This window comes from Centruroides vittatus, unplaced genomic scaffold, assembly GCF_030686945.1.
Source record: "Centruroides vittatus isolate TY-2023 unplaced genomic scaffold, ASM3068694v2 contig_817, whole genome shotgun sequence".
NCBI lineage: Eukaryota > Metazoa > Arthropoda > Arachnida > Scorpiones > Buthidae > Centruroides > Centruroides vittatus.
Window position 1 is genome coordinate 3,065,635 of NW_027122532.1, and position 26,926 is coordinate 3,092,560.

The 26,926-nt window shown below is 29.3% G+C and overlaps 1 protein-coding gene across 1 annotated transcript in view; it reads right to left on the reverse strand.

Moving 5' to 3' along the window:
- Positions 1–26,926, reverse strand: part of Mps1 (Monopolar spindle 1) — a 38,109-nt gene that overhangs the window by 4,469 nt on the left and 6,714 nt on the right. Inside the window, exons 2-14 of the mRNA XM_067278754.1 lie at positions 25,675–26,337; positions 23,150–23,319; positions 19,176–19,276; positions 15,315–15,437; positions 15,136–15,223; positions 14,197–14,243; positions 13,573–13,682; positions 12,948–13,025; positions 11,049–11,206; positions 10,318–10,484; positions 6,958–7,082; positions 4,565–4,654; positions 4,271–4,447 (exon numbers count right to left, since the gene is read on the reverse strand). Of these exons, the coding sequence (XP_067134855.1) occupies positions 4,271–4,447; positions 4,565–4,654; positions 6,958–7,082; positions 10,318–10,484; positions 11,049–11,206; positions 12,948–13,025; positions 13,573–13,682; positions 14,197–14,243; positions 15,136–15,223; positions 15,315–15,437; positions 19,176–19,276; positions 23,150–23,319; positions 25,675–26,316 (2,076 nt within the window). The 5' untranslated portion in view covers positions 26,317–26,337. The remainder of the gene's footprint in view (positions 1–4,270; positions 4,448–4,564; positions 4,655–6,957; positions 7,083–10,317; positions 10,485–11,048; positions 11,207–12,947; positions 13,026–13,572; positions 13,683–14,196; positions 14,244–15,135; positions 15,224–15,314; positions 15,438–19,175; positions 19,277–23,149; positions 23,320–25,674; positions 26,338–26,926) is intronic.

Genomic DNA, 26,926 nt, shown 5'->3' on the forward strand with positions numbered 1-26,926 from the left:
TGGACTATTTGAATTTATCAATACTTTTAGAAAGAAGTCTTACATTAATGGAAAATAATGAAATATAAATAGACATAGTATTTGCTTAATTATAAAATAACTATTTTAAATGGATCATACCAGTACAGTAAAAAGTACAAGGATTGGCTGTAGCATGCAGCACTGTGACAGCATACTGCAATAGCAGCACATGTATAAATAGCCATGCACAGATACTCATCAGACATGCCATGCAGAGGATGCATGAGATTGGTGCATGAAGAATAGTACATTGTTAATACAGGGTAAGGTAACAGTGGCAAAGTGCATCATGTCAAAGTTAGAAATACAAATAAACATCAAGTTTTGCAAAAAATTAGAAAAATCAGTTGCAGAAATTTCAGTGAGTTTATGGGAATGAAGCCATGGCCTGTTCTTGTCTCTCTTGTTTTTAATTGACACTGGCAGTTCACAGAAGATAGAAATGCAGTCGACAATAATCCGTGTGTTGGCAAGCCAGCCACAGAAGTAATGGATTCAGGTGTTATGTATTGTCTGTGAAAATTGTTTGCAGAAATGAATGATTTTGCAGCAACAGCAGATATCAGTCATAGTAGCTGTCACATTATTCTGACAGAAGAACTGAATGTGACCAGTGCTGCAGAACACATCATTATGCACTTGTTAACAGACAATCAGTGTCAAGAGAGAATGACCATTTGCAGTGACCTCATTGACAATGCTGACAATGATGTGACATTTTGGCAATACATCATAACTAGAGATAAAATTTGGTGTTTCCTCTACAATCTGCAAGTGAAGTGGCAATCAGCGACTTGGAAATTGCTGTTGACCCCCAGTGTAAGATACCAAGACAAGTCCAATGGCAAAGTCATGCTGGAAGTGTATTTTAATGCCATGGGCATTGTGCCTATGGAATTCATTCCTGGGCAATACTGTAAACAAAGAACGATACGTGCAAATTCTGCATGAATCAATTTGTCACAAGTGACATGAGCTGTGACCAAACAACAATTGGTTTCTCCAGCCTGATAAGGCTCCCATACACTATTCTCTCTCTTCTGGTACAAACTGAGGTAGCAAAAACATGCATGGCAGTCTTGTCATATCTTGCATACTCACCTGACCTGTCATCATGCAATTATTTTCTTTTTGGCTATAAGAAACAACAACTTTATGGACAGTTGTTCCAATCATCCATGGAGGTTATCACATTACAGCATGTCTTATGCACAATTCTAGAAAATGCTTTTCAGGAGTGTTTCCAGCAGTTGTACTAATGCTGACAGCAATGCACTGTGAATAAGGGACATCACTTTGAAAATGGATGTGCATAATACTTTGCTTAAAATATACAAGGGGCAGTCAAGAAGTTCCCGGAATATACCTACAGTTAGAAAATGCGATATAAGATAAGATTATGTAATATTGTGGCAGGAAGCTCAGCAGTTTGATAATGCTCATGCAAGTTTAGACTTGCACAGTCGTTACTGTAGCATCTTTGTTGGGTGTGAATGTTTATCATTTGGCACAATGTCCCAGTTCGAGTAGTGTGCAAACACATCAAGTTCATGTGCAGATTGGGGAAATCTGCTGCAGAGACACTGTTGACCCTGCAGCAAGTTTATGGTGATAATGCACTGAAGAAATCCACAGTTTATGACTGGTTTGGCTGGTTTAGAAATAGACAGATGTGAACAAAGTGGGGGACCGTCAACATCCAGAAGTGAAGAAAACATTGAAAGAGTTTGAGAACTGATTAAAAATGATTGAAGAATAACCATTGCTGAGTTGGAACAAGAAGTTAGTTCAAATCCATTCATGCAATTCAGTGGTTTCTCCATTACAACAAAGCACAGAGTCACACATTGCCTGTTGTGCAGCAATTCCTTGCCAACAAAAGCATTCCAATCACTTTACTCTCCACATTTCGCTCCCAGTGACTTTTGGCTGTCCCCTACTCTCAAAACGAGCTTGAAAGGGATGCATTTCGCAAGCAGGGTGAACATTATATTAAATACGACAGCCCAACTCCAGAAGATTCCAAAGGAAGCATTCCATGCCTACTTTCAACAGTGGCAGGATTGATGGAATAAGTGTGTCTGTGCAGGAGGGGCCTACTTTAAAGGTGATTAGGTCTGCGTTGCCATATTTCATGCTGCTACAGTGCAGGAACACACGTTCCTCACCACCCGGTCGTCCCATTGAGGGCCTGGCCGAACCCATAATGGGCCTATTAAAAGTGGCCATCTTAGTGCCTACAGGGCGGAAAGAGTGGAAAAAAAAAAGTGCAGGAACACAATTCCAGGAACGTTTTTTGACTGCCCTTCATATATTTATTCACAACCTGCTTAGTCCTTGAAATTTTAGACTGTACTAGTAAAAACGTTTGCTCAACACTTACGACATATACCATAAGATTTATTACGAGTCATTTGTATTGTGCTATATATACTTTTATCATCATAAAAACATTTAAAGTCTATAACATCAAGAAATTTTAAGTATCATCAAACTGCATGTTTTATATGTGATCAAATTCTTATAGAAGACACTGAAACATAAGTAACACTAACACTCTAAAACCCAAAATACAGTTGAACAGTATAACGAATTGTCTCCAGGAAATGTAATTAATTTTGTTATATAGAAAAATCACTAAAAGCAAAAAAAAAAAAAAAAAAACACATAGCATACCATAATCATGAATTTTTATTCATAAATTACCATTATACTCATATTAATAACAAATTCAAATCTTATGATATACAAATTCATAAATGTTATTATCTGTGCTTTATTATGAAAGGAATAGATGTATTTTTTATAAGACCTTACCCCAATAAATTATTATTACAAAACAAATTAAGTATATTTTTCATTAACCCATTCTCAGTCACTGTCACATCCCATACATCTGTATGCAGTGGTTGCTTTTTTGGCTTTGACATATGTCTTACGTTCATCATATATAATGTTCTAGAAATTTTAATTTTAATGTCTCTGATGGGTTTGCTGTTGTCATATGTTTATTTCACTATTTCTTCAATAGATGGTATTATGTTACAAAAATTATTTTGCCAGTGTTGGTGGGAAAATTTGATTTCATTTCAGAACCTGAAAGCATCTTTGTAAATTGTTTTCAGTAATTTTTCTTTCAAACAAATAAATTAAACTATTTTATTTTTAATAGAAAAACACATGTAGGAGGTAATTTTTTGCATACTTTTTATAAAAATTAATCATATATCAAATATCATTGATAAATATTGACACTTTTTTGACAGTCAATCTGAAAAAAATTAGACTGAAAAAGGGTTAAAATTTTGTTATTGGAAAAAAAAGTCATTGTTATTTGTTTAAACAGTGTTTAAAATACAAATAATCTGAATTTGAATATTGCATTGTAATAAAAAAAACATGATTATATAATTTTAATAAAGAAATCTTAGAATTTGCTTTGTGGTATTTTTGAATAATATAAAACAAAATGGAAGGGAAACAGAGGAAAAGTCAAGTTTTAAAGTGAAAGGAAGAAAAGGGATAAAATATGCATTAAGTATTTGTTCCCTCTACACTCCTGGCTACACTACTAGCTTAAAAACACTTTAATTGACTAAGAAGATATGTAACACACATAATCAGAGAATGGATTAAAGAATATTTATAAAATACTTTAACAAAAAATTAAAAATCAGCATATTGGGCTGCAGTTTGAAAAAAATTGTAGACCTATAAATTCCCACTTTTGTTCATCTGTCTGACTTTCCTTAATCTTGAGAACAGGGGTTAGTTAGATAAGAATCAAGAACAGATACAGAAAGCCTAGGAGCAGGAGTCCCTGATTAACTATATACGAACTTCTGATGCAAACTAGAAGTCACGTTATTTCAATTCAAAATTTCTCCCTGAAAGCAGTTAATAGATGACTGGCATGACTCTATTGCTAACAGGAAAAGTGTGATGAACAGGGGCAAGATGGTACTAATTTGAGATTGAGGACATATATTTTAAATGAAATAAAATTTTTAAAAATATGATTAAAAATTGCAGCTTAGCATTGCAGCCTGACAATGTCACAATAAATAATTGCTTGTTCAATTATATTCTCTTTCAACTATTATATTATCTCATGTGTCCTGTCAGAGATCAATATATCAATATTTACAACAGAAGTTCTAATTCATTATGTGTTTATTGAAGTAAAGAAAATATTTTATCTTTTAATTTGGTACTAAATTTTTAAATAATTCAAAATATCTACACTCACCTTGATAACATTCAAAAGAGCATCATCATCGAGAGGTGGATATTTAATTTCATAATGTGGATTTATAATAGCTTGAAATTTAGAAATTATGCTATGAAAACTCTGAAATGGAGTTTGTCCATATACCAGATTATATAGAATACAACCCAATGACCAAACATCAGCTTTTCTATTGATCTGAAAATAAAATGCTTACAAATTAAAATGTTGAATATCTTAATTTATTTTTTAAAAAAAGGAATTTTGGTCATTATTAATACATAAATAATCTTTAAATGAATAAAAAAAAATTACTTTAAATTTCTTCTCTGTCATATTTCTATGTTCTGATGGAAGATAGATGCTTTGAATTGCTTCTGGAGGCATGAAATTAATTGTACCTATCTGTAAGAAAGAAATATTTGGAATTTCAAATGATGATAAAATGAAAATATTAAATAACTATTTTTATTTTAATCTTCTAACTTATCATGCTAAATAAAAACGTAATTAAATAGTAAAGTCATGTAACATTATTTATATTAAGTTCATGCCATCAGAGAGTTTTACTGAATTTCTCTCTATACTTAATATGTTAAGCATTAAAATATAATTATTTGACTGCATGGAAAAAAAAAAATGCAATTCTTATATTCATATTATTGTTAATTGCAGATAAACTTCAAAAAATCCTGAAATACAAGGACTTGAAGTATGTAAATGCTAAAATTTATTGAATAGAATCAAAATGTTATAAGACATTTTGATATATGCCAATTCCATTTTATACTTCCATATTTAGAGGGAAGATGAAATACTAATGTAAAGAAACCTCTTATAGCATACTGTAAAAGGGCATTTTGAAAAAGAATGTATGCATTATCTATTCTAGCAGAGAAGCAAGTAGGGTAGCAGTTTTATGCCAATGTTGATTTTACTCCCTAAAAATCACTCTCCACATATTCATTGGAAACAAGGTTGAGTGGACCTAAGACCCATATAACAATCACAAACTTGCCAGCACAGATTTAATTCTAGCTGTCTACCATACTGTGCCACTAGACCAACACAGGCCCAGATGAAATACTAATTGGATCTATCGTGGTTTTAAACATAACTATTGTTCGAGACTGCCGTGTCCAATCTGCGGCCCACTCAATGTTTTTGTGCGGCCCTTTTAAACAGTCATTATCTTGTATAGATTTTTTTACAATGAAATATCACATGTATAGTTAAATACATTAATATGATGTATAACACTTTATCACATACACTCAGAATTTAAAACAGTTATCAAATATTTTTTAACAAAGCTTCAAATGTATTAAATACAATATATATATGAGTGTACAGTACATACAGTGTGTATATGTATTTAATCAGTATATTTAGAACAACAAATGTTTTTAAATTGGTGTTTCAGTATAATGAAATTATATTTCCTTATTTTTGCTCTATATGTGTAACTAATGTCAAATAATAGACAAATTCTTATGTTACAATGGTCTTCTGTGTTTCCAATAAATGATAAGAGATTTTATTGTTTTTTTTTAAAGTCTTTGGAAATAAGCCTAATAAAATTTAAATTAGAATTACACAGAAATCTATATGCAGATGTAAACATCTGCATATAGATTTAAAATTTCAAATCATTCTGTGTTTAGATTGTTAATGGATTTAATTATGTTTTACTGTGTAAGTTATTTGATTATAGTTAGCCACCAAGGTGTGCTTCACGTAACAGTTATGTGCTGCAGTTAGGTCATTTCAAAATTAGATGACCATTACTTAGTGGTTTTCCTTTTTTTTGACCTGACAGCCATTTTTAATAAAGTTATTCTGTTTAGCTATCTCTGGTAATTATGTTGTTGAAAATGCTTAAAGAAATTTTGGAAACTGAGAGAAGAAATTTGAATTTTAATGAATGAAAATGACCAGAATGTTCCTGAATTATATCATGGACAGTGACTTTTGGATTTATGTTTCCTTACAAATATTAAACAAATTTAATAAGCAGTTTCAAGGTGAAAACAAATTGATCACAGACTGTTATGAACATACAAAAGCATTCATGGCAAAACTCAAATTTTATGAAAGTCAATTAAAGTCAAAAACTACAATCCGTCGTCCAAAATTACATAAATTTAATAGTGACAAAAAACATTTTTCTAAATATGCACAAAAAATTACTAATTTACTAAGAGAACTTCAAGAGAGATTTTCTTATTTAAAAATTTATGAGAATATATTTAATATTTTCCTATGTTCATTTGACATTGTTGTGGAACAAGCTCCAACAAATTTGCATATAAATTTAATAGATCTCCAGTCATCTTTTGAATTGAAATATATGTTTGAGGCCAATGACAAAGTTCAGTTTTATACAAAATATGTGTGTAATGATAAATTCCCTAGCCTAAAAAAACTGGCAAAGGGCATTACAGCTGCAACAGGAATCACCTATCTTTGTGAATTGTTTTTCTCAAAATTGAAGCTATTTTTCTTAATGCTTTAATAGTCAGCTTATAAACACTGACAATAAATATTAAGTACTCTGTTTATATTTATTAATTAGCTTATAAATGAAAGTAAAAAAGCAAGCTGTTTGAATATATGAAATAAAGTTGTGCAGTTAGGAAAGTATAATCATTGTTATTATTATTTATAAAACCCAAAGAACCAAAAAATATTTTAGTGATGTTATTTACCTGGTTGTCTTTAATTACACTTGTCGTATCTTTTTGAACCGATGAAGAAATTCCAAAATCTATTAGCTTCAGTTTTCCAGAAACAAGTAAAAAGTTTGCTGGTTTCAAATCAGAATGTATGATTCCTTAATACAAAAAAAAAGTATGAGGTCATTTTTTAATAAAAATTAAAAGATTAGAAAACAATCAATTATGATTAATTAATAAAAGTCTGTTTATTTATCATAAATTTTAATTAACAATATTTATGTGAGAATTTTTATTTTAAGTCATACAGGGTGATTTTTAATACATGCAAAATTTTAAACTTTAATAACTTTTCAACTATATGGGATTAAAAAGAAAATTCAAAAAGCATATTATACAGAATTTATTGTCATTTAATGAATTAAGTTTTCAAAATAACTACCTTCACTCACAATAATAGTTTTCAATTGATTTTTGAAACATTCAGTAATGGTAATAAAGGTCTTGGAATTATTTTTTTTTATCGTGCCTATCAACTCTTCAATAATTGTAGGAGCATTGTGATATACTCTAGCTTTAAGATAGACGCATAAAAAGAAATCACATTGATTTCAGTCAGGGCTATAAGGTAGCCACTCCACACCACCACCAGCATCTTTTTCAATATCTAATCCATTTACTTCTGAAACATACTGTAAAGATTTTGAACACTTGCTTTGTGCAATGGGGCTTTGCACCATCTTGCATAAACTAAGCATGATGATGATGTTTATGCCCAACAAGCATTTTAGGATAAAATTTCTTTTCCAATAAATCATCATATGCAGCAGAATTAACGCTCTTTTTGAAGAAGAATGGTCCAATAACTCTGCTAGTACTGATAGCACACCAATTAGAAAATTAGAAAATTAGAATTTTGATAATAATTCTTTACAATAAACACATGTTGTTCTAAAGTGAGTACCACCATTTTGAAAATGAATGTTAACATTAATCAATCATCAATGCCAAAAATGTAAACATTGTACTATGTAGTACTTTTTGAATTTTATTTCTATGTCATTCAGTTGAAAAGTTATTGAGTTTAAAGTTTTGTGTGAATTAAAACTCACCCTATAATTGAAGACTACTATGATAAACAAACTGATATAAGCAAAAATAAGTTATACAGTGGGTGATCGGTTAATGAACAGTTCAGACTACGAACAAATCAGATAACAAACACTTTGACAAAGGATTTTTATGTTCAGATAATGAACACCTCACAAAACAATTCAAGAAGCAGCAACGTAAAATAATGAATACTGATTGGTCTTCCCTTGTCTTCAGACAACAATTTGAAACTTTTTGGAGCAAGAGAGACATCGACATCAACACTCAACCCAGTATATACAGATCGGATAGTATTCCTCTGAACTTTGAAACTCTCCCTTTTATTTTTCTGACAAAGAATTTTTTATAGTATTCATGAGACTGTCAGGCAGGCACTCACTAAGTTTTGCATTGGTTTTTATTTTCGAAAGGTGAAGGTGAGCAGAAGATGTCTGATGTTGGGGCAGTATGGCTTGAACAGATCTACAGTATGCCGCAATTCAATCTTATCTAAGAAAGATACAGTATAATCAAGAAGACTCAAGCAGCTAAATGAGTAACAAAAATTACATCTGAGAAATAAAGAACATTGAAGAACTCATAATGAAACCTGAAACTGATCTGACAACAGAAGAACGCCAAGAAACTTGACAAGATGTGTTTTCTTCTGAAAAAGAGGATTAATGGTAACATCTGCTATTAAAGATTTTTGGAAGAATTGTGGGAGGATGTCAGAACAACGATCTTAGAATGGCATCCAAACCAAGTTGAGTTAATAGGCTTACGGATCTCTACAACAACAATGCTATTACTTCCGAAAAATCCCGAAGAAGAGAGAAAAGCTATTGACATTGGACAGATTCTTTTAACACCCCACAAACAGAAAAAAATGACTGATAAAAATGCAAGAATCTGTATATATATATATATATATATTTTTATTATTACATATAAATAAACATAGTAAGAAAGTATATAATTTTTTATTTTTGGGGTCTCCAGAATGGATTAATCAAATTCCCATAAAAATCTATAAATTGATAATCGTTAATGAACACAGTCTTGGAATGGATTATGTTTGTTAAACGATACCCACTGTATAGTATTATGTGATGATAAATAATTTATAAAAACTGTATGGCAATAAAAGTTTTTCATCTAACCAAAAAATAAAAATCAAATTAATAATTGAAAGATCTTGCTTTAACACTCATTTTTTTCAAAATATTGTAGATTAAGATACTTAAGATGTGTATAAAATTATTTTTATCTTCTGTAATATAAAATTATAAAAGAATATCTAGATTTGAATAATATGGAGCATTTCTTTTAATATTTTTTTAAAATATTTTATAGTGTAAAACAAAGTCACAACTACTTTTTCTTCAATAGAAGAATACTTAAATACTATGTGATCCTCACTGAAGTATCCTTATTCAAATCAATGCAGTCTAGAGAAATCTTTAGCAGTCCAAATGCAACCAAATTTGGCATGGTGACATTTCAGGGCATGTGGAAGACATTTCCATAAAACAAAAAATTAGTACCAAAACTATGGCACTTTTGGCATTGCAAGCTGCATGATTTTTGGTTGTGGAGACACTTAAAAAGTGCAGTTTATCAATAATATGTAAATTTGACAACCTTGAAAACCAATATATGCAAGAAGCATTGCAGACAATTAATTATATTCCACTGTTAACTATACTGTTCATTTCCTTCAGATTTTAATGTGTAGGATGGGGACCGCATTGAACATCTTGCACCACTAAGATCCCTGTATAAGACACAAATATCTTGATACTAATAAAATGTTTGTTTCTTGCTGCATAAAACTGCCATAGTGGCAAGTTTCAGTATTAATTTTTATTATGAAAATCCCTTCCATCCTGAAATTGACTATGCAAAATTTGATTGCATTTGGGCCACTAAACATCTCTAGACAGTGCTGAATACAGGAACTTTAATTACAATCACCTAATACATTTGTTAAATATGGATAATTATATGCTAATTTTTGAAAATGTATTGAAATCACTACATCTGTCTAACAGAAAAAAGACAACATAATGAGCCCTTCTGTTCTACACACTTTAAATTTTATTATTTATCAGTTTTCATTCTAACATTTGTTATGAAACAAACAATTATTATTAGTACATTAAAATAAATAATGTTTTCACAAAAAATGCTCATATTTGTTGTCAGTTAAGGACAAATCTCAATTAGAATAGAATGTATTTATTCAGTTTCAAAATACTGATCTTGAAAAATTTATAAAAATTTGATAGAAATATTTACCAGAATCATGTATTTCTTTCACAGCCTTCAGCATTTCTGACCAATAAAATTTTATCTGTACTGGAGTAAGTGGTTCTGAAGCTGCAGCATTTTTTAGAGCTGTTCCTAAATCGGTATCTCCTTTCTCCATTACCACATAAATTTCTGAATTAGCTCTGCAATATTCACTAAAATGCATATAAATATTTCAAATTAAATTAATAAACTGATAACTAGACATATTTTTTCTTATTTATTAAAACATATATGCATGTTTTTATTTAATCAAAAAATATTTAACATAATTTGAAGTATTTTACATTGATTCATTTTGAGTTAAAATAAAAATTTAATTAATTAATTTTATATATAAAAGACTTTTTCATTTATCTTTATTTTTCTCTATAAAGATAAAAAATTACACGTTTTTGATTGATAAACTGCATGTTTAAAAATGTTAAGGTATATTTAGCATTATTCATTTACTTCACAAACTGATATCATTGTCCTCTTCAAATACTTTGATACAAAACAAAAGATAAGGAAAGTTACAGAAATAAAATATCATAATGAATTCTACTCAAACAGTAACAAAATATAACATAGGTACATTGCCTAGTAAAGCAATTTAATACATCTGAATAAACAAGCCAATGCCTATTTTATTTAAAGCATATCATGCCATTGGCCTGCTTATTCTACTGTATTAAAGCCACTTTACCAGGTAACATAGCCAAAGACACAATACTTACTAATCATATAACTTCACAACACGATCACAACCTTGCAATTGTTGGAGTAATTTTATTTCATTTTTAAATCCTTCTCTGATAGAATGATCTGTACCGGCAAGATTCACTTTTTTTATTGCTAAAATTTTTCCAGTTTCAAAATCATATACTTGATATACCTGTTCACCATAAGAAGTTTAAAATTCAAAATAATAATAATAATTAAATACATAGTTACAAAATTTTAAAAACAGAAGATTAAAAAAATTAGAAGTATTTTATTGATTTTAATAATAACTAAAAAATAAAAATAAAATTTTTAAATTTGGAAAACTTAAAATTTGATATATTAATGTTATGGTAAGCAAATAAAGTATAAATCTAAAAAAATATACATGCTAATGTAATAAAAATATGGTATATCTGATATTAAACTAAGTCTGAAAATAAAAAGAGAAATTACTAATTAATGATGTAAATGTATTGAAACATAATTTATATGTTAAATCATAGATATATATCTTAATCATCCATTATTTTGTTTGAAACTAATGCTTCTACACAATAACCCTTTTTTTTCCAATTTTTTTTAATAAAAACTATCTAAAAAGAAGGAAAAAATAAACTTAAAATATTTTTCTTTCATAAAATTTTTCATAAATAGTAAATAATTCAACATCTATGATGTATTTAAAAAAGAATTTTCATTCTATTCTTAATAAAATAAGTTTGTTTTGTATTCAATATTTAATTCAAATTTTTTGTATATCAATCATTTTATATCATTATAAAGACAATTTACAGCTTATATACAGTAAAGCTATAAGTTGCCACAAGTTTAGAAAGCTGATTCTTCATTTAGCTTCTTGTTTGGATCTGTATCAAATTATTATTTCAGCAACCTAAATGTGCTGTTTTTCCCAAACTTATCAAAATGACTTTTGTATGTTATAACTCTCTTTTTCTTATTCTTTTTAAGTACCTTTAACAAAATGCATTTCAGACTCATATCATCCCTCTTCAGTTGTTACATATTAAACTGTAAAAAAACAAAGGTACAAATAAATGTTTAAATACCTGGTACAAGTGAGATAAAAGTTCTTCGATTTTATGTTTTATTTATACTTTAAATGTGTGCTTATCTTATGGTATAGGCCTTGTTAATTTTAATAATGTATTTGAAGATTTGAAAGCCAAATGTATATTTAATAATTTGATTTGTACACCAAATGTAAGCCTGTTTTATTGTTTATATTTTGATAATTTTATTGTTAAAATTGGGAATTTATTTGTACCTTTGTTTTGTACAGTTTAATAGGTAACAACTGTATAACAACTGAAGAGGAATGATATGAGTCTAAAATGCATTTTATTGAAGGTACTTAAAAAGAATAAAAAAAAAAAAAAGTTATAACATACAAAAGTCGCTATGATAAGTTTGGAATAAACAGTACGGTTTAAGTTGCTGAAATAATAATTAACAAGCTGAGTTTTGTGCTAATTTTCCCAATAAAATTTATTGAAAAAGGTAATTACAAGTGATCTTACTTAATAATTATCTTAGAAAAACAATACTTAAAGTATCGTAAGATTTTTTACAACTTGAAAACTGTATTATACAGTTTAAAAATGATCATTTTATATAATTAAATTAATAAATTATCAATGTAAATCTGATACAGTTGACTGTACAGAATTACACACAGACCTACCAATGTAGATATAGCATATAATGTTTATATAACATATTTAAATCATAAACTGTATCTAATAAATTTCTGATGAATGCATGTGTATTCTAATATACTGCATATGTAATTGTCATCAATAAACTTGTGTTTTATACTCTTTTTAGTTTAAATCTCTGAACTAGAACTTCTGTATCTGTATTTATATATAAAAAGATTGTACATAATTTACCTTGCTGGAGCCTCCTTTTCCTAAAAGATTCAGCTTAAAATATGATTTATCATTCACTTTTAAAGTTTTAAATTTGTTCTGAGGAAAAAAAAGTAAATTTAATATATCAAAAATAAAGCAAAAATTTATTTAATTTCTAAAAATGTTACAAATTTGTTTAATCTATTTTATGAAAAAAAAGAACTCTGAGAGAATCATATTTACTGACTTTCTAAATATAAAATTAAAATGTTAAGATTTATTTAATTAGAAATTTTTGTAGATTTTAATGACTATTTTTATATCTATTTTTAATAAATATTTATTTACTTCTAAACATAGAAGTAAATGTACACAATGTTTGCTAATGTACAGTACAAGAGAGCTCAAAAGTCAGTCAACCAAGATATCAAGATTTATTTATATTTTTTAAAACAGTTAAAACTGATTTGGAACAACTGCATTGATTCAATTGCTTCATTAGAACTGACTGTTGAGCTGCCAATATATCAGAATTGTTATATAATTAATTAAAAATAATCAGTTAATTTTAAACTGCGAGTAATTATAAATTGATGTGCTCAATATCTAGTGAAAATATAAATTATGAATTTAAATTAAGAAATTTAATTAATATTCTTTTTACTTTTTCAGGTTGTTCTGATATCATCTGACACATCTTTACATAACTTTCAGGATCTTTCTTAACTTCATTTTTATCTTTAACAGTGACATTACTACAAACTTGATCATTTCCTAAAATATAAAAATTATAAAACATTAAATATAAAAATAACAGACTATAGGACACTTGTGATCAGTGGCATAACTAAGAAGTCAATGACCTGCCCACAAGTTTTTTCCTGAGTGCCATTTCAAGAATTCTACAAAAGTTTTGCCACATCTGCATTTAAAATCTCTCTTGCCCAAAGTGCAGACCTTGCAATTCTATTATATATGCCACTGATTGTAATATGTAATTGTATTCCTGGAGAATGTGCATAAATAAAGATTTATATACAAATTAAGATAAATTATTCCATAGAAATATATTGAAACTCAGGGAATATATTATGTAAATGTTTGATTAACAATATTTCAGTTCATTTTATGTTGATAAATTAAAACTAACATAAATAAGATACAGGCAAATGAAATTCATTATGAAAATTTCTATGAACTATATAATAAAAAATTATTTTCATTAGAAATTCAGTTGAAACAGAAGAAAAATCTTTATTACATAATAACAAGACTACAAATCACTTACTTTGAATCGAAAGTGGAGTTTTCGGTGCAGACAAATTTTCATTTTTACTAAATAAATTTAAAAACATATACATATCAATATATCATTATAAATATTGCATACATTTTAAAATTTAAATTAAATATTTACAGTTTTATATAAATTCAAGAAATAATAGTACTGCACAAAATTTACAAGTACAGGGCATCTACAATTTATTGATTGTATTTAACATAAATATTTACAAACCATAACAAATACAAGTTAATGTTTTTTTTGCAGCCATTACAATAATTCAAAATATTTTTATTGGAAAGTTACATCTAAGAAATTTAGTAAACTTTGACATTGGCACATTTAATAACATGTATAATATTCAATATTAGCAACTGATTTCCTGCCAAGTGCTTTGCAGCATATCTTGAGAGACTGAAATTACAACATCCATTATCCAATGTTTCAACTGTGCAATGTCAATCTTTGCTTATACCCTGTCCTTTATATATCGTGACAAAAAAATCTAAAGATATGAAATCTGGAGAGTGAGAAGACTATGGAATAAGACCACTGTGGTCCAGCTGTTGATCAAGAAACTTGTTCCCTAAAAAACTTTTTGAATTGCTGTATTTAATGCAAAGAACCATCTCATGATATCTATTCTGGTTAATTTTTTATTAGGTATCTTAATCTTAATCAGGTAAATAAATTGTAGATTTTATATATTGTAGATATTGTAAGTTTATAAAATGTAGATATATAAGCTGTTTTTACATAGAAAGTATGCAAATTTTATAAAAGTAAACATGAATAATCACTAAAAGCAACATTACCAATAAAATTAAGTGCTAGTAATTAATAATTATCTTTATTGCAATGATCAATTTACCATTAACCGTTAAATATTGCCACTGTAATATATATTTATAAACAGATCATAATTAAAATTTTTTTCTAATATACCTTTTATTTTCTGATGCATAACTTAAAAAATCATTTAGAGTCTTAGACTGAATTTTAGTATTAATTACTGTTGATGGTTTTATCTGATCTGTAACATAAAAAAATTTTAATATTTTTTATATCATCTTAGAATCAATTTTTATGAATAATTCATTTAAAAATGTAATTAATCTGAATACCATTCATTTTATCCTTTGCAACTTTATCTACATCATTTTCCACTTCAAATATTTGTAAATTTTTGTCCACTTCTTCAATTTCTTCCTCAACTTCAGTTTCTTCCGAAAAATTCTTATAATAATCTAATGCAAAAATATAATTAAAAAAATAAAATAAATAAATAATTTATATATTTTTTATTTTCTTTTGTAATTTTTTAAAATTTAATCTCTCTCTGAAATGCCATGGAACTCCAACATTAATTCCAATACTGAAGCTGGACTGTGAAATAGCCCGAAAACATTTAATTTGCCTATTAAATTTTTGGCTGCCTTAATTTAGCTGTACTTTTATTTTTTCATTAAAACTCTTAAGGTATGGTGTCAGGTTTTAAAGTATTTTTAAATATGCAAGTTCTTCAAATGACAAAAACAAATATTCTTAATAAAATTAACAATTTCAATTATATAAATTTCATTATGAATAGTGTAAAAAAAGTTATCATTCCTTTCAAATGGTAGTTATTAATTAAAGAATGTGATGAATTTTAATAAGGGCAATGCTGTTTGTATATTAAAAATATTTAAACAAATTAACTGTTGTTATCTTCTAATATGAAATGAACCATACTGAATGTAAGGCCAAGACTCCACTAGCATAAAAACGAATGTAAAAACCCTCGCTGTAAAAACTTTTAATCACGTGACCTACTTGTGTTTGTGCTAGGATTGTGGTGAAGGTCCTGCTAGCGAAGTTTTCACGGCGACGGTGCTGTCGAAGTTACGCCTGTATGGTTGTATATGTGATATATCGATATACAGACAATAATTATATTCTACGAGTTTTTTCTGTATTATAATTACAAATGTAGTTAATATACGAAAAGTTAATATACAAAAGTTAATATACGAAAGTAAAGATAATATCTTTACTTTCGTATATTAACTTTTATTATCGTATTATTAAGATAATATACAGCACTTATAAGCTTAGCTTGTTCATTATATACTCCTCAAAATTGAAGGATTTTCCTTTGGCCGTCCATATTGCATGTTTTAGGCATCCATTATTATAATCGGGATACCTCTTGTCATAGATACACGAATACTTTCGGGTGTTTTCGATAAATCTTTCCAGATCTATTCTAGAGTAGCCACGAGAGAACGTACACAAAAGCTCGTTTTCCACCATTTTCGCACTGTGTCACAATGACCCAGATTTTACCGACTTCTGATTGGAGGATGGTACCGTTTTACAACCATATTCGCGTCGAAAGTTGAGCACTGCTCAACTCACTTTTACACTGGTTTTATGACCTGCTCAGGCATAAAATATCATGGTCACGTGATTAAAAGCTTTTACAGTGAGGGGTTTTATGCCCGTTTTTACGCTAGTGAAGTATCAGCCTAAGTCATTCTAATGTAAATTTTATCAACAATATAGATAACGCACAATGCAAAATATTTTTCTTTATGAAATTTTTAATCATACATTCTCCATTTACAGGTGCTCCTCTACTTATGAATGTTGAATTTATGAACTTTCAGACTTGAAAAAAATTTGAATATATGTCTAAAATTTAAATTTTGTGCAAATTCTGAATTTCTTTTGCTGTTTATGGGGTGGAATTAAAGGCAGTCTTTGGCTAGTGACAAAAACTTTTTAATAAATACAAAGCATGTCCAGAAAGAGTAAGTACTGTTTGGCTATTGAAAAAAGTAGGCATTTGAAACAAATAGAATTCCACCACCTGTGACTTGAACCATTTCTGGACTTGCAGTGATTGTTGTTTGCTTTCTGGTGTCAGGTGGCAAATCCACATTTTATCACCAGTGACAATTCTTTTCAAAAATCCATTTCCTTCTCCTTCATATCACTGCAAAAGTTCTAAGGCTTATCTTGTGTGTTTTGTTTTATGAACATCCAATATCATTTTTGGCACCCATCTCAAACACAACTATTTGAAGTGCAAGTGTTTAGTCACAATTTCGTGTAGCTGAAATGTCAGGAAATCATAGTGAATTCAGAAACTGTGAACTGTTTATGGGAATGAATCTTCTCTTTGACATTGCACAGCAAGTCTTCATTGACTAGGAATGGGTAGCCACTATGCTCCTCATCTTGAATGTTGTTCCTTCTTTGTTAAACATTCTAAACCACTTTCTCACCATACCTCCACTTATCACATTTAGTTTGTAAATTTTGTATGGGTGAACATTTCTCACATTCAAAAACCTAATTAACAATTGTATTTCACAAATGGCCACTTTATTGTTTTGAACATTATAACTGATGCCTAGTGATCCTCAACAAAAACAAGAAAAAAAATATGGCTCTGTTATTTTGTTCTTGAGTGGAAGAAGTAACTATGTGTGAGCGACCTTGACATTGCCAAAATGAGTGGGAGATCTACACAAATGGTACTTACTTTCTGGAAAATACTTCATACTTAATGCAGGCTTATTTCTATCATGTATTATCATTTTTTTTTGTGTGAATTCTGAGGTTTCATTGCCACTTGTATTGAAGTTGGTAGCATTGGAGTAACAACATTTTTTGCTATTATTTGCAATTTTTATGAACTTTTACAATAAGTGCTTCAAAATAGCATCCAAAGCATCAGAGTAAATCTATCAGTGGAGATAAATGCAAAAAGTGCCACTCTATTACCACAGAAACTAAACTGGACATTATAAAACTGTGTGTTAGGTGAAAAAAATAGCATTCAAAACACCCACCACTACAGTAGTGAGTGGGTATGTATAAGTGTAATGTATTCTATTAAATACATTGAAGCAGTGGCATGCGGTGACATTTGATGATAGGGAAGCTGTGCTGGCCCTGGATAGAATCATTGGAAGCATTATACAATATATTGGTATCATGAGCTAAATCATGTGATGTTGGTGCTCTGTAAAGCACATACATGAATTGCATATAATCTGGCTGCTTTACACCATTCAAATATTTTGGTTGTGGAAGCTGACCCATATTTGACAATACAGCACTTCCATTGGGGATATGTCTGTATGAATTTATATTTGAATATACAATAGCAATCTTATAATTTCTTTCATATGTAGTACAGAAATTTGTAATAAGCTACATAATGCAGTTATGATAGAATATTAATTTTAATTAATTCAAAGTACGTTAAAATATAAAAATAATCGCACAATATTCATATTTTAGAAAATACAAGAGAAGTGGCACATCCACAGCTTCCATGGATGGCACACCACTGCATTGAAGAATCAAACACTAATAATAAATGGTTATTCTGTGTACAAATATACTTTTTAGGTTAGTTTTTGACTTATGACAAAACCTTGGAAACCTAATCTTTTCATAAGTAGGGGAGCACCTGTTAAAATTGATGAGATAAGGAAATGCAACGCGTTTGTGATCTGCCAAGGGGGAAGTGCTTCCTGGAAAGACTTCTTATGAAAAACTGACCCTTATTTGTGTTAAGCAAATGAGGAAAAGCTGGAAAAATTCCAAGGCCATCCTGTTGGACAAGTGCAAACCTGAGATCAACTATCAATGTTTGGTTATGTTATCCATTTGGCCACTGGCAGGATTTACAGTTATAATAACAATAAATTATGCATACAACTTCTATCTATTTAGACTATAAATTTTTTATGTCCTCTTTATAATCAAGTCTTGTTATCAATAAAAATAAAAATAAAAATTTTGCTAAAACTGATGAAATTTGTCACGAAGAAATCTACATGATCAAAATAATATTGATTGATATAATATTTAGCTAAAACACTAAACTATAACTAATTAAAATTTATTAATCCATTATTAAGTTTAAAAAATATGCTTCTACATTTTCAAATATTATTATTAATTACAAAATAAATTTATATTACCCCTATTTTCCTCTTCACTATCGTCGTCATCATCATCTAAATTTCCCAAACCTGGCTCAATAAGCATGGGAAAGTCATTCAGAAATGAAGCACCTTGTTTCCTGTTTAATTTTTAAAAAATATTAAAATTAATTTATTATTATCACATAAGCATATTAATGATTTAACCAAACAAACCAGAAAAAATAAGAGGAGAGACACATCAAGAAAGAAATATGTATGAATATAACAGACTGAAAAACATCTGTCAAAAGATCAAAATACAGATTCTAGAATATGATTTATACACTGAGTGGCCAAAAAATTAGACACCCCCTTATTTGAAAGTAAATCAGTCTGACAGTGATGTAGAGTGACGTAACAACACTGTTGCTTATATACATAAGGTATGCTCAGCTTTGGACAACGTAGTTATCGTGGAAGTTAATGTCAAAATGGGTAAGACGAAAGATTTAAGTGACTTTGAACGAAGGTTGATCGTCAGTGCAAGAAGAGCTGGTGTTAGCATCTCTGAAACAATAACTCTTTTAGGATTTTCTTACCCAACAGTATCTCGAGTGTTTAGAGAGGGGCCAGTTGAGAAAAAAAAGCAATGAGGACAATTCTGGTTGAAAAAGGCTGGTGAACAAGAGAGGTGAAAGGCAATTAGCATGCATAGTCCACTGCAACAACACAATAAATTACAGCTGAATTCAATGCAGGTGCATCACAAAGCATATTCCAATGCATAACAAAACACACTTTGCAAAGGATGGGCTTTAGCAACAGGAGACCATCAAGAGTGTCTTTGATATCATAACATAGGAACAATATAGGAAAATATAAAAGGAAAAAGAAAAGAGGAAATAGGAAAAGACACCTGTTGTCGGCCAAGGAATGATGAAATTGGTCACTTGAGGACTGGAAAAAAGTAGCCTGGTCTGATGAATCTCGTTTTCTGCTCCATCATGTAGATGGCAGGATCAGAATATGGTGCAAACAGCATGAATTCATGGATCCCTCCTGCTAAATGACAACTTTTCAGGCTGGTGGCAATGGAATTATGGTGTGGGGAGTGTTTTCCTGGAGTACACCGGGCCCCTTGATATTTGTGGGCACATCTCTGAATAGAACAGCTTACCTCAACATCGTTGCCGATCATGTACGTACAGTACACTCATTTATGGCTGTAATGTTCCCTGATGGAGATGGTCACTTTCAGTAGGACAATGCACCTTGTCAACGTGCTCAAATTGGTCTCAAATTGGTTTGAAGAACATCAATCATAGTTTAACCTGTTTCCATGGCCAGTTCAGTTCCCTGACCTTAATCCTATGGAGCATTTGTGGGACGAAGTCGAAACATCACTTCAAAACTTGGAAACACACCACCATCCAATCTGACCCAACTTAGAGCTGCCATTATGTTAGCATGGGCCAACATTCCCCAGCAACGGTATCAGTAACTTATTGAGTCCATACCAAGAAGAATATCAGCTGTGTTCAGAGCTAAAGGTGGATCAACTCGTTATTAGAGGGTGTCTCTAATTTTTTGGCCACTCAGTGTATATACAATAAATAATTGATTTAACCAACTAATTGGAGAAGGAGTATTCATTATTGGCAAAAATCTGTAAAATTGAACATGTTTTATAAACATATATTAATAACAAACTTAAATATGCAAGATGTGCTTAAATATTATTATAATGTATAAGTATGAATGAAATAATATAACATTCATGGAATAATTTACACTGATTGACTCATTGATCCAACCTTTCAATTAATATGCTTTTTCTTGTCTGTTAAATTGAGGGTCAACTCAAATATATTGGTTGTTCAGAAAGTAATTTCGTTTTCTCCATAGAAAAATAAACGCAATATTCTTATAATAAATAAATATTTTATTGAATTATATATTGACCATTTTGGTCAAATACCTGTTGTCATTGTTTCTGGTAGTAGCACGATTTCTCATTCATAAAAATTTTGATCGTCGTTTACAAAAAACTGATCCAAGTGATTTTTGACATTGTCATTTCAAGTAAATGTCTTACAGTTAAAAAAAATTTGTATAGACCAGAACAAGTAATAATCCGAGTATGCCCGATCTGGCGAATACGGTCGGTGCGATAACACGTCCCATCTAAGTTATAACAGTTTCTGACGAGTTACCAAACTCGTGTGAAATTTGGCATTAACATGGCAAAACACTACACTTTGTTTGTCGATCAATTCTGGCCTTTTCTGTTTGACGATATTACTCAATTTGTTTATTTGAAGGCAGTACACTTTCAAATCAATTGTTAAATTGTCTGGTAAAAGCTCAAAAAAAAATTTCTTTAAAATCCCACCATAGAGAGCATCTCTCTTTAATAACATGTGGAACCCATACATCGAGCTTTGAAACGAAACCAATTTGTTTTAAGTAATAATAAACGATTCAGTTTAACAGATTTAATTTCTTAGCGATTTCACGTGTTGTTATACGGCAGATTGCTTCGATCGGTACCTTTATTTTGTTTTCGTTGGCTTCAAATGGACATCCGGAATGTGGTGTATCTTCGATATTAAAATTGACAGAACGCAATTTTGTAAATCACTTTTGGCACTGTCTTTCTCTCAACACATCTTCTCCAAACATGTACCACAATTTTTTTCTTGTTTGAACAGCATTTTGGTTTTTTAGTTATAAAAAAGCAAAATATGCCAAAAATGATGCTTTCGATTTTCCATATTTAATGGGACACCGAAAAAAAAAAAAAAAAAACAATTGTACAGAATCAAACAAAATTTTTTACAAATAAGCCTTAAAGTGTCAGCTGTTGAAGTATATAATAAAAATGTGGTTTAAAATAAAATTGGCTGGTAAAAATACATCTAATTTCTCTAGTAATAAAAAAAAAAACAAAATTACTTTCTGAACAACCCAATCTATACAGTAGAGCGTCGTTTATCCAAAAGCTTACCAGTCAGACTGTGTCATGCTGAATCGAACGTTTTTGATACTAGATTAACTTCTAAAGTATAATTTTTTTGTTTTTATATTTTTCAATATATTTATTTTGTTTGTACAAAATAAAGAAATAATTTTTAACAATACAATAGCCTCGATTATTATTATAAAAATTTTCGTTAGACTTAAAATCGACAAAAATTCGACACGAAGCAACACGCAACGGAGAAAAATTTCGACGTCGGATAGGTTAATATATTTTTTCATACATAATAGGTTATCTGAAAAAATCGGTTAACCGAAAAAATCAGTTATCCGAACAGCCCCAGTCCCCAATTGATTCGGATAAACGACGCTCTACTGTATATATATTAGCATATTATATATAATATAATAACTCTGTATATATGAAGTATGCAATGCCATAACATTGCAAATGCCATTTTTCACTAAATACATTTTATTGAAGATTTGAATTCTAAACACAATGTTTTCTGCTGCAAAAAAATATTGTGGAGATAGTAGTGCTGTAATGGATGTATTTTGAAGCTGAATTTATGTGAAGCCATAACGTTTAAAGTGCCAAAGTGCAATTCATGCAGCTTTTGGTGCTTGAAACATTACAGCTTATATTTACATCATTTGTTATTGCAGAGAATTAGTAACCTAGTGAGATTTTTACCATGTTATTGTAAAATTGAAATAAATTCATTCACCAGAATAAGTGTTTTTTACCTCTCCTGAAAAGTTGGTTTATTGGTATTTACAACATTATGGTATTGCACACTTCATATATTATATATAAAAATTAAAAGTGTGTGTAAAGAAAGAAAGTTTGAATTTACAAATAATAATAAATTTTATATTGTCCAATATACTTTTTTGTGTCCGTCTCGCTTTCATTCATTTTTCGTCACGGACTAAACATACGCATATTCTGAATAATTCTAAAATCTTAAACTTATTTTTCTATATCAAATTTTAAAATAAATAAAATTTTAATAATTAATAAATAAATGTATTTATTAAATACTTACAGTCTTTCTACAAGCGACAGTACATTTTCAGAAGTTTTATTACTTTCAGAAGTTTTATTATTATCTTCTAATCGGGGAAGACTATTATATGTTCTTAATTGTTTTGCAGAATTTTGTTTCTGTAGTTCATTATTAGTTAGATTTGGCTGCTTTGTAGTTGAACCTGTGATCTACAAACAATAAAATTTAATCATCTTTTTTCATTAATATAATATTTTAATTTACTTTCTAACATTTGAACTGATTAGACTGTAATAATTTATAACAACAGACCATTGTCTGTTGTTATAAGTTATTACACTTTTCAACATTTTTATATGGAAATGGCAGAAAAATAAGTAAATTTAATAGAAACTAATATTACAAACAGGCTATCGATAGGAATTATAAACTCAGTAGCAAAAAGTATTTAATTAAAACTTCATTATTTAATAAATTAAAAATTATCTATATATGTAGTTCATTAATGAATCATTAGTCCGATTTAAAAAAAAAATGAACATGGTCAATCCATTAATGAAGTCATTCCAACATAAATATATTAAAAACCAAATCGTTTGTTGTTAATATATTTATGTCGAACTGAATCAAAAATATCATGACAAAGCATAAATAATGTTTACTTTTAGAAAACTTTGGTGTCTTGATGAGCCACGAAAACAACTATGAAGATGGGGCCTTTAGGTTACATACAATCTGTGGTGGCCTCTAATGCTGTTTAACAAAATATCAAATGGTTTAATATTGAAATAAGTTTTAATAGAATCTGTTTTCCCTTCATTTTTCAGACAAATTAAAAAATAAAAATAGCTGACAAAAAGGTAATATAATATTTTATATTTGATCATATTTTTTTTTTCTGACTTATTTTAAGGCAGCTTGTGCAACAATACTGAACTTATGCACTTATACAACCTGCAATACAATATATGGCCTTATGAGAGCCCATGTGACAAAATATAGTCTTCTAATTAAAACAGATTTTCCATCTCGATATTGATTGTGTTTGAGGTTACTGGAATAAAATTTAAAAATATCTAAACAAAAACATGTAATCCATTATTCCTTCCTATATATAGGTACTTCTCACTTTACGACCTATCTGCTTAACGACCACTTGCACTTACGACCGATCGAGTTTCGAGCTGCAATTCGGGGAATCCCCTTTCTCGGCTCGAGTGTCGGTCAGTGGCGGATGGTGACACGCACACTAAACGTACTATAATGGTCTTATAGTACTATAATAGGCTAATAGCGTACTATAATGGTCTTTTTATGAATAAATTTGAAGTTTGTTGCATAATTTGAATAATTTTACAACAATCCTATATTCCCGACGCAGGCTCCTCGCTTATCGACCAATTTGCTTAAAGACGTAGTCGTCGGAACAGAACTCGATCGTAAAGTGAGGAGTCTATATATATATACATAAAACAAAATTCAGCAACATTTAAAACTGTATATGTAGCACTATCTGTTATATTTTATCAAAAAAGCTTTTTATATTTTTAACTATTGTAAAATGGCAAATAGCTTAATTTTGAAGGTAGGGATGGGTTTTATAAAACATTATAAATGGTGATAAGTAAAATCATCATTAAGTCCAACCCTACTGGAGATAAACACGATCCCCTTTATCTCCCCATCCTGTAGACCTTTAATCACCAAAATTTAATAGCATCAATCCCCTAATACAAAAACCTCCCTGCAAAATTTCAGAAATTTTTGACAAAAGTCACAGGAGTTATCAAGCTTTGAAGTGAGTGAATAAAATTGTGCCCCCACACAAACATCCATACATACAAAAAAAAACCCTGCTGAATTTTTTTGCATTTCTCAATGTTTTGAGGTTCCGAGTCCAAAAATGTAAAAATCTTGGAGAGTCATACATACTTTCCCACTGTTATATATAACAGAGCTGGAAAAGTAATATGTTTAGATCAAATAAGTTTTTTTACTTCAGAAAATGTTTGCACAGATTTTTATCTTTGAAAAAATGTAATTTATTTTCTTGAACTACGTATTGTACTAAGGTGAATTTTCTTCCAAAGACAAGAACCATACAGTGATTACACACTTCTGTTTTGGATCTGATTTGTACTTTCATAGCTACAAATCAGAGGAAATCAATGTATATAAATAAGATTCTTACCTGCATGAGTGAATTTATTATAAGGTCAGACAAACAACTGACAACTGTACCAAAAAATAGTTTAAAATGTTTGTGATTGTATATTTTAAGGAAAAAAAAAATTATTGTAAAAATGTTGCCATGCAACTGATGAGGGATTACAAAAGTTTGAAATGCATTTTGTAAAGAATGGCATGATAGAAAAATAAAGTACTTAGGCAAAATAATCACTTTGTGGTTTTTACTTTCAGAAGAAAATTCATCTTAACAAAATATAATCTATGATTCTACAGTCACTGACAATAGTATCTTAATTTTTACTCACTGATTTTAATAATCATTATTTTATTAGTAATTAATATAATTCTGATAAAAATTACAATTTTATACTTACCATATGTTCATGAGGTTTACAACTCTTCTGTGCTTGGATGTAATTTGGTGTTAAATGTACGGAGGTAGCCATTTCGTAGGTGTTCCTTTTCTTAAGTTTCGCATCGCTCATCGTGCTCACAATTGAAGATTTCTCTTTTGGAGTAATCAATGAATTAGCAACAAAATGATGGTTTTCAGTTTTATGCTTAACTGAAGATTTAAAATTAGATAACTTTGAAGCATCAGATGACAATTTTTTTGTATTCTCATTTTGCTTCAATTCGTACAATCTGTACTGAATTTCACTCGTGTCATTAAGACCATTTTGTAGTTTATTACCAACTTCCTTTTCAGAGTGAGGAACAAACATTTGAGTAGCTGTTTTTCTCAATAAATTCTCATTTGGTTTCAAAGCATTTGATTTGACAGCAGATTTTATGAATTTTTCATCTTTATAGTCACCTTGATAATTGAGAGGATGTGAAAATTTATTTAAATTTCCATCCTCTTTTCGTTGGATGGCAATCCCCTTCGAAGGAATTAAATTTTCAGATTTAACATTGGGAGTAAAATAATGTTTATAAGGAATGGGAAAATTTTCCTTATTAACAGTCTGATATGGTAATTCTAATTGTTTATCGTTTCTGAATATGTTGTTCATTCTGTATTATTCAAAAACAATCTGAAAAAAAATTACTTATTGAATTACTTATCAATAGCTTAGTATATAGTTAAAATTCAAAAATTAAATTTTAAATCTGAAATATTTATTAACTTGAAATTATCAATATCATTAAAACTTTGTTAATAAAATAAAAATACATTTTTTTCTGACAATAATTTTAATATATTAAAGTTTTTGCTATGCTCAGACTATATATCATCTGTCTTTTTTCCATTAAATTATCTCATTGTAAACACTAAACAAGCTCTTTGTAATGGGTCAATCATAAGTTTGACTGTCTTCAATAGAGTAACTGAGCAACCAACTATTCTATTGAATCTTAGAGAATGGAAACAAAATATATCTGGCCAGACCATTCATAAAATTTTTGCTCTTTCACACTCTTCAATATGTTTGCATGTGATCATAAGTTTTGATCTTTGCCTTCAGTCTAATTTTCCATTTTGGTATTGCCTTAGTTTTTCTGCTTGGTTTTCTTATTTCAATATCCAATTCTACCACTGCTATATTGTAGATAAGCTAGGTGCACTCTTCCATAGAAATCAGTTAATTGTTGCAAGTATCTCATTCACATCTTTTGTAATAG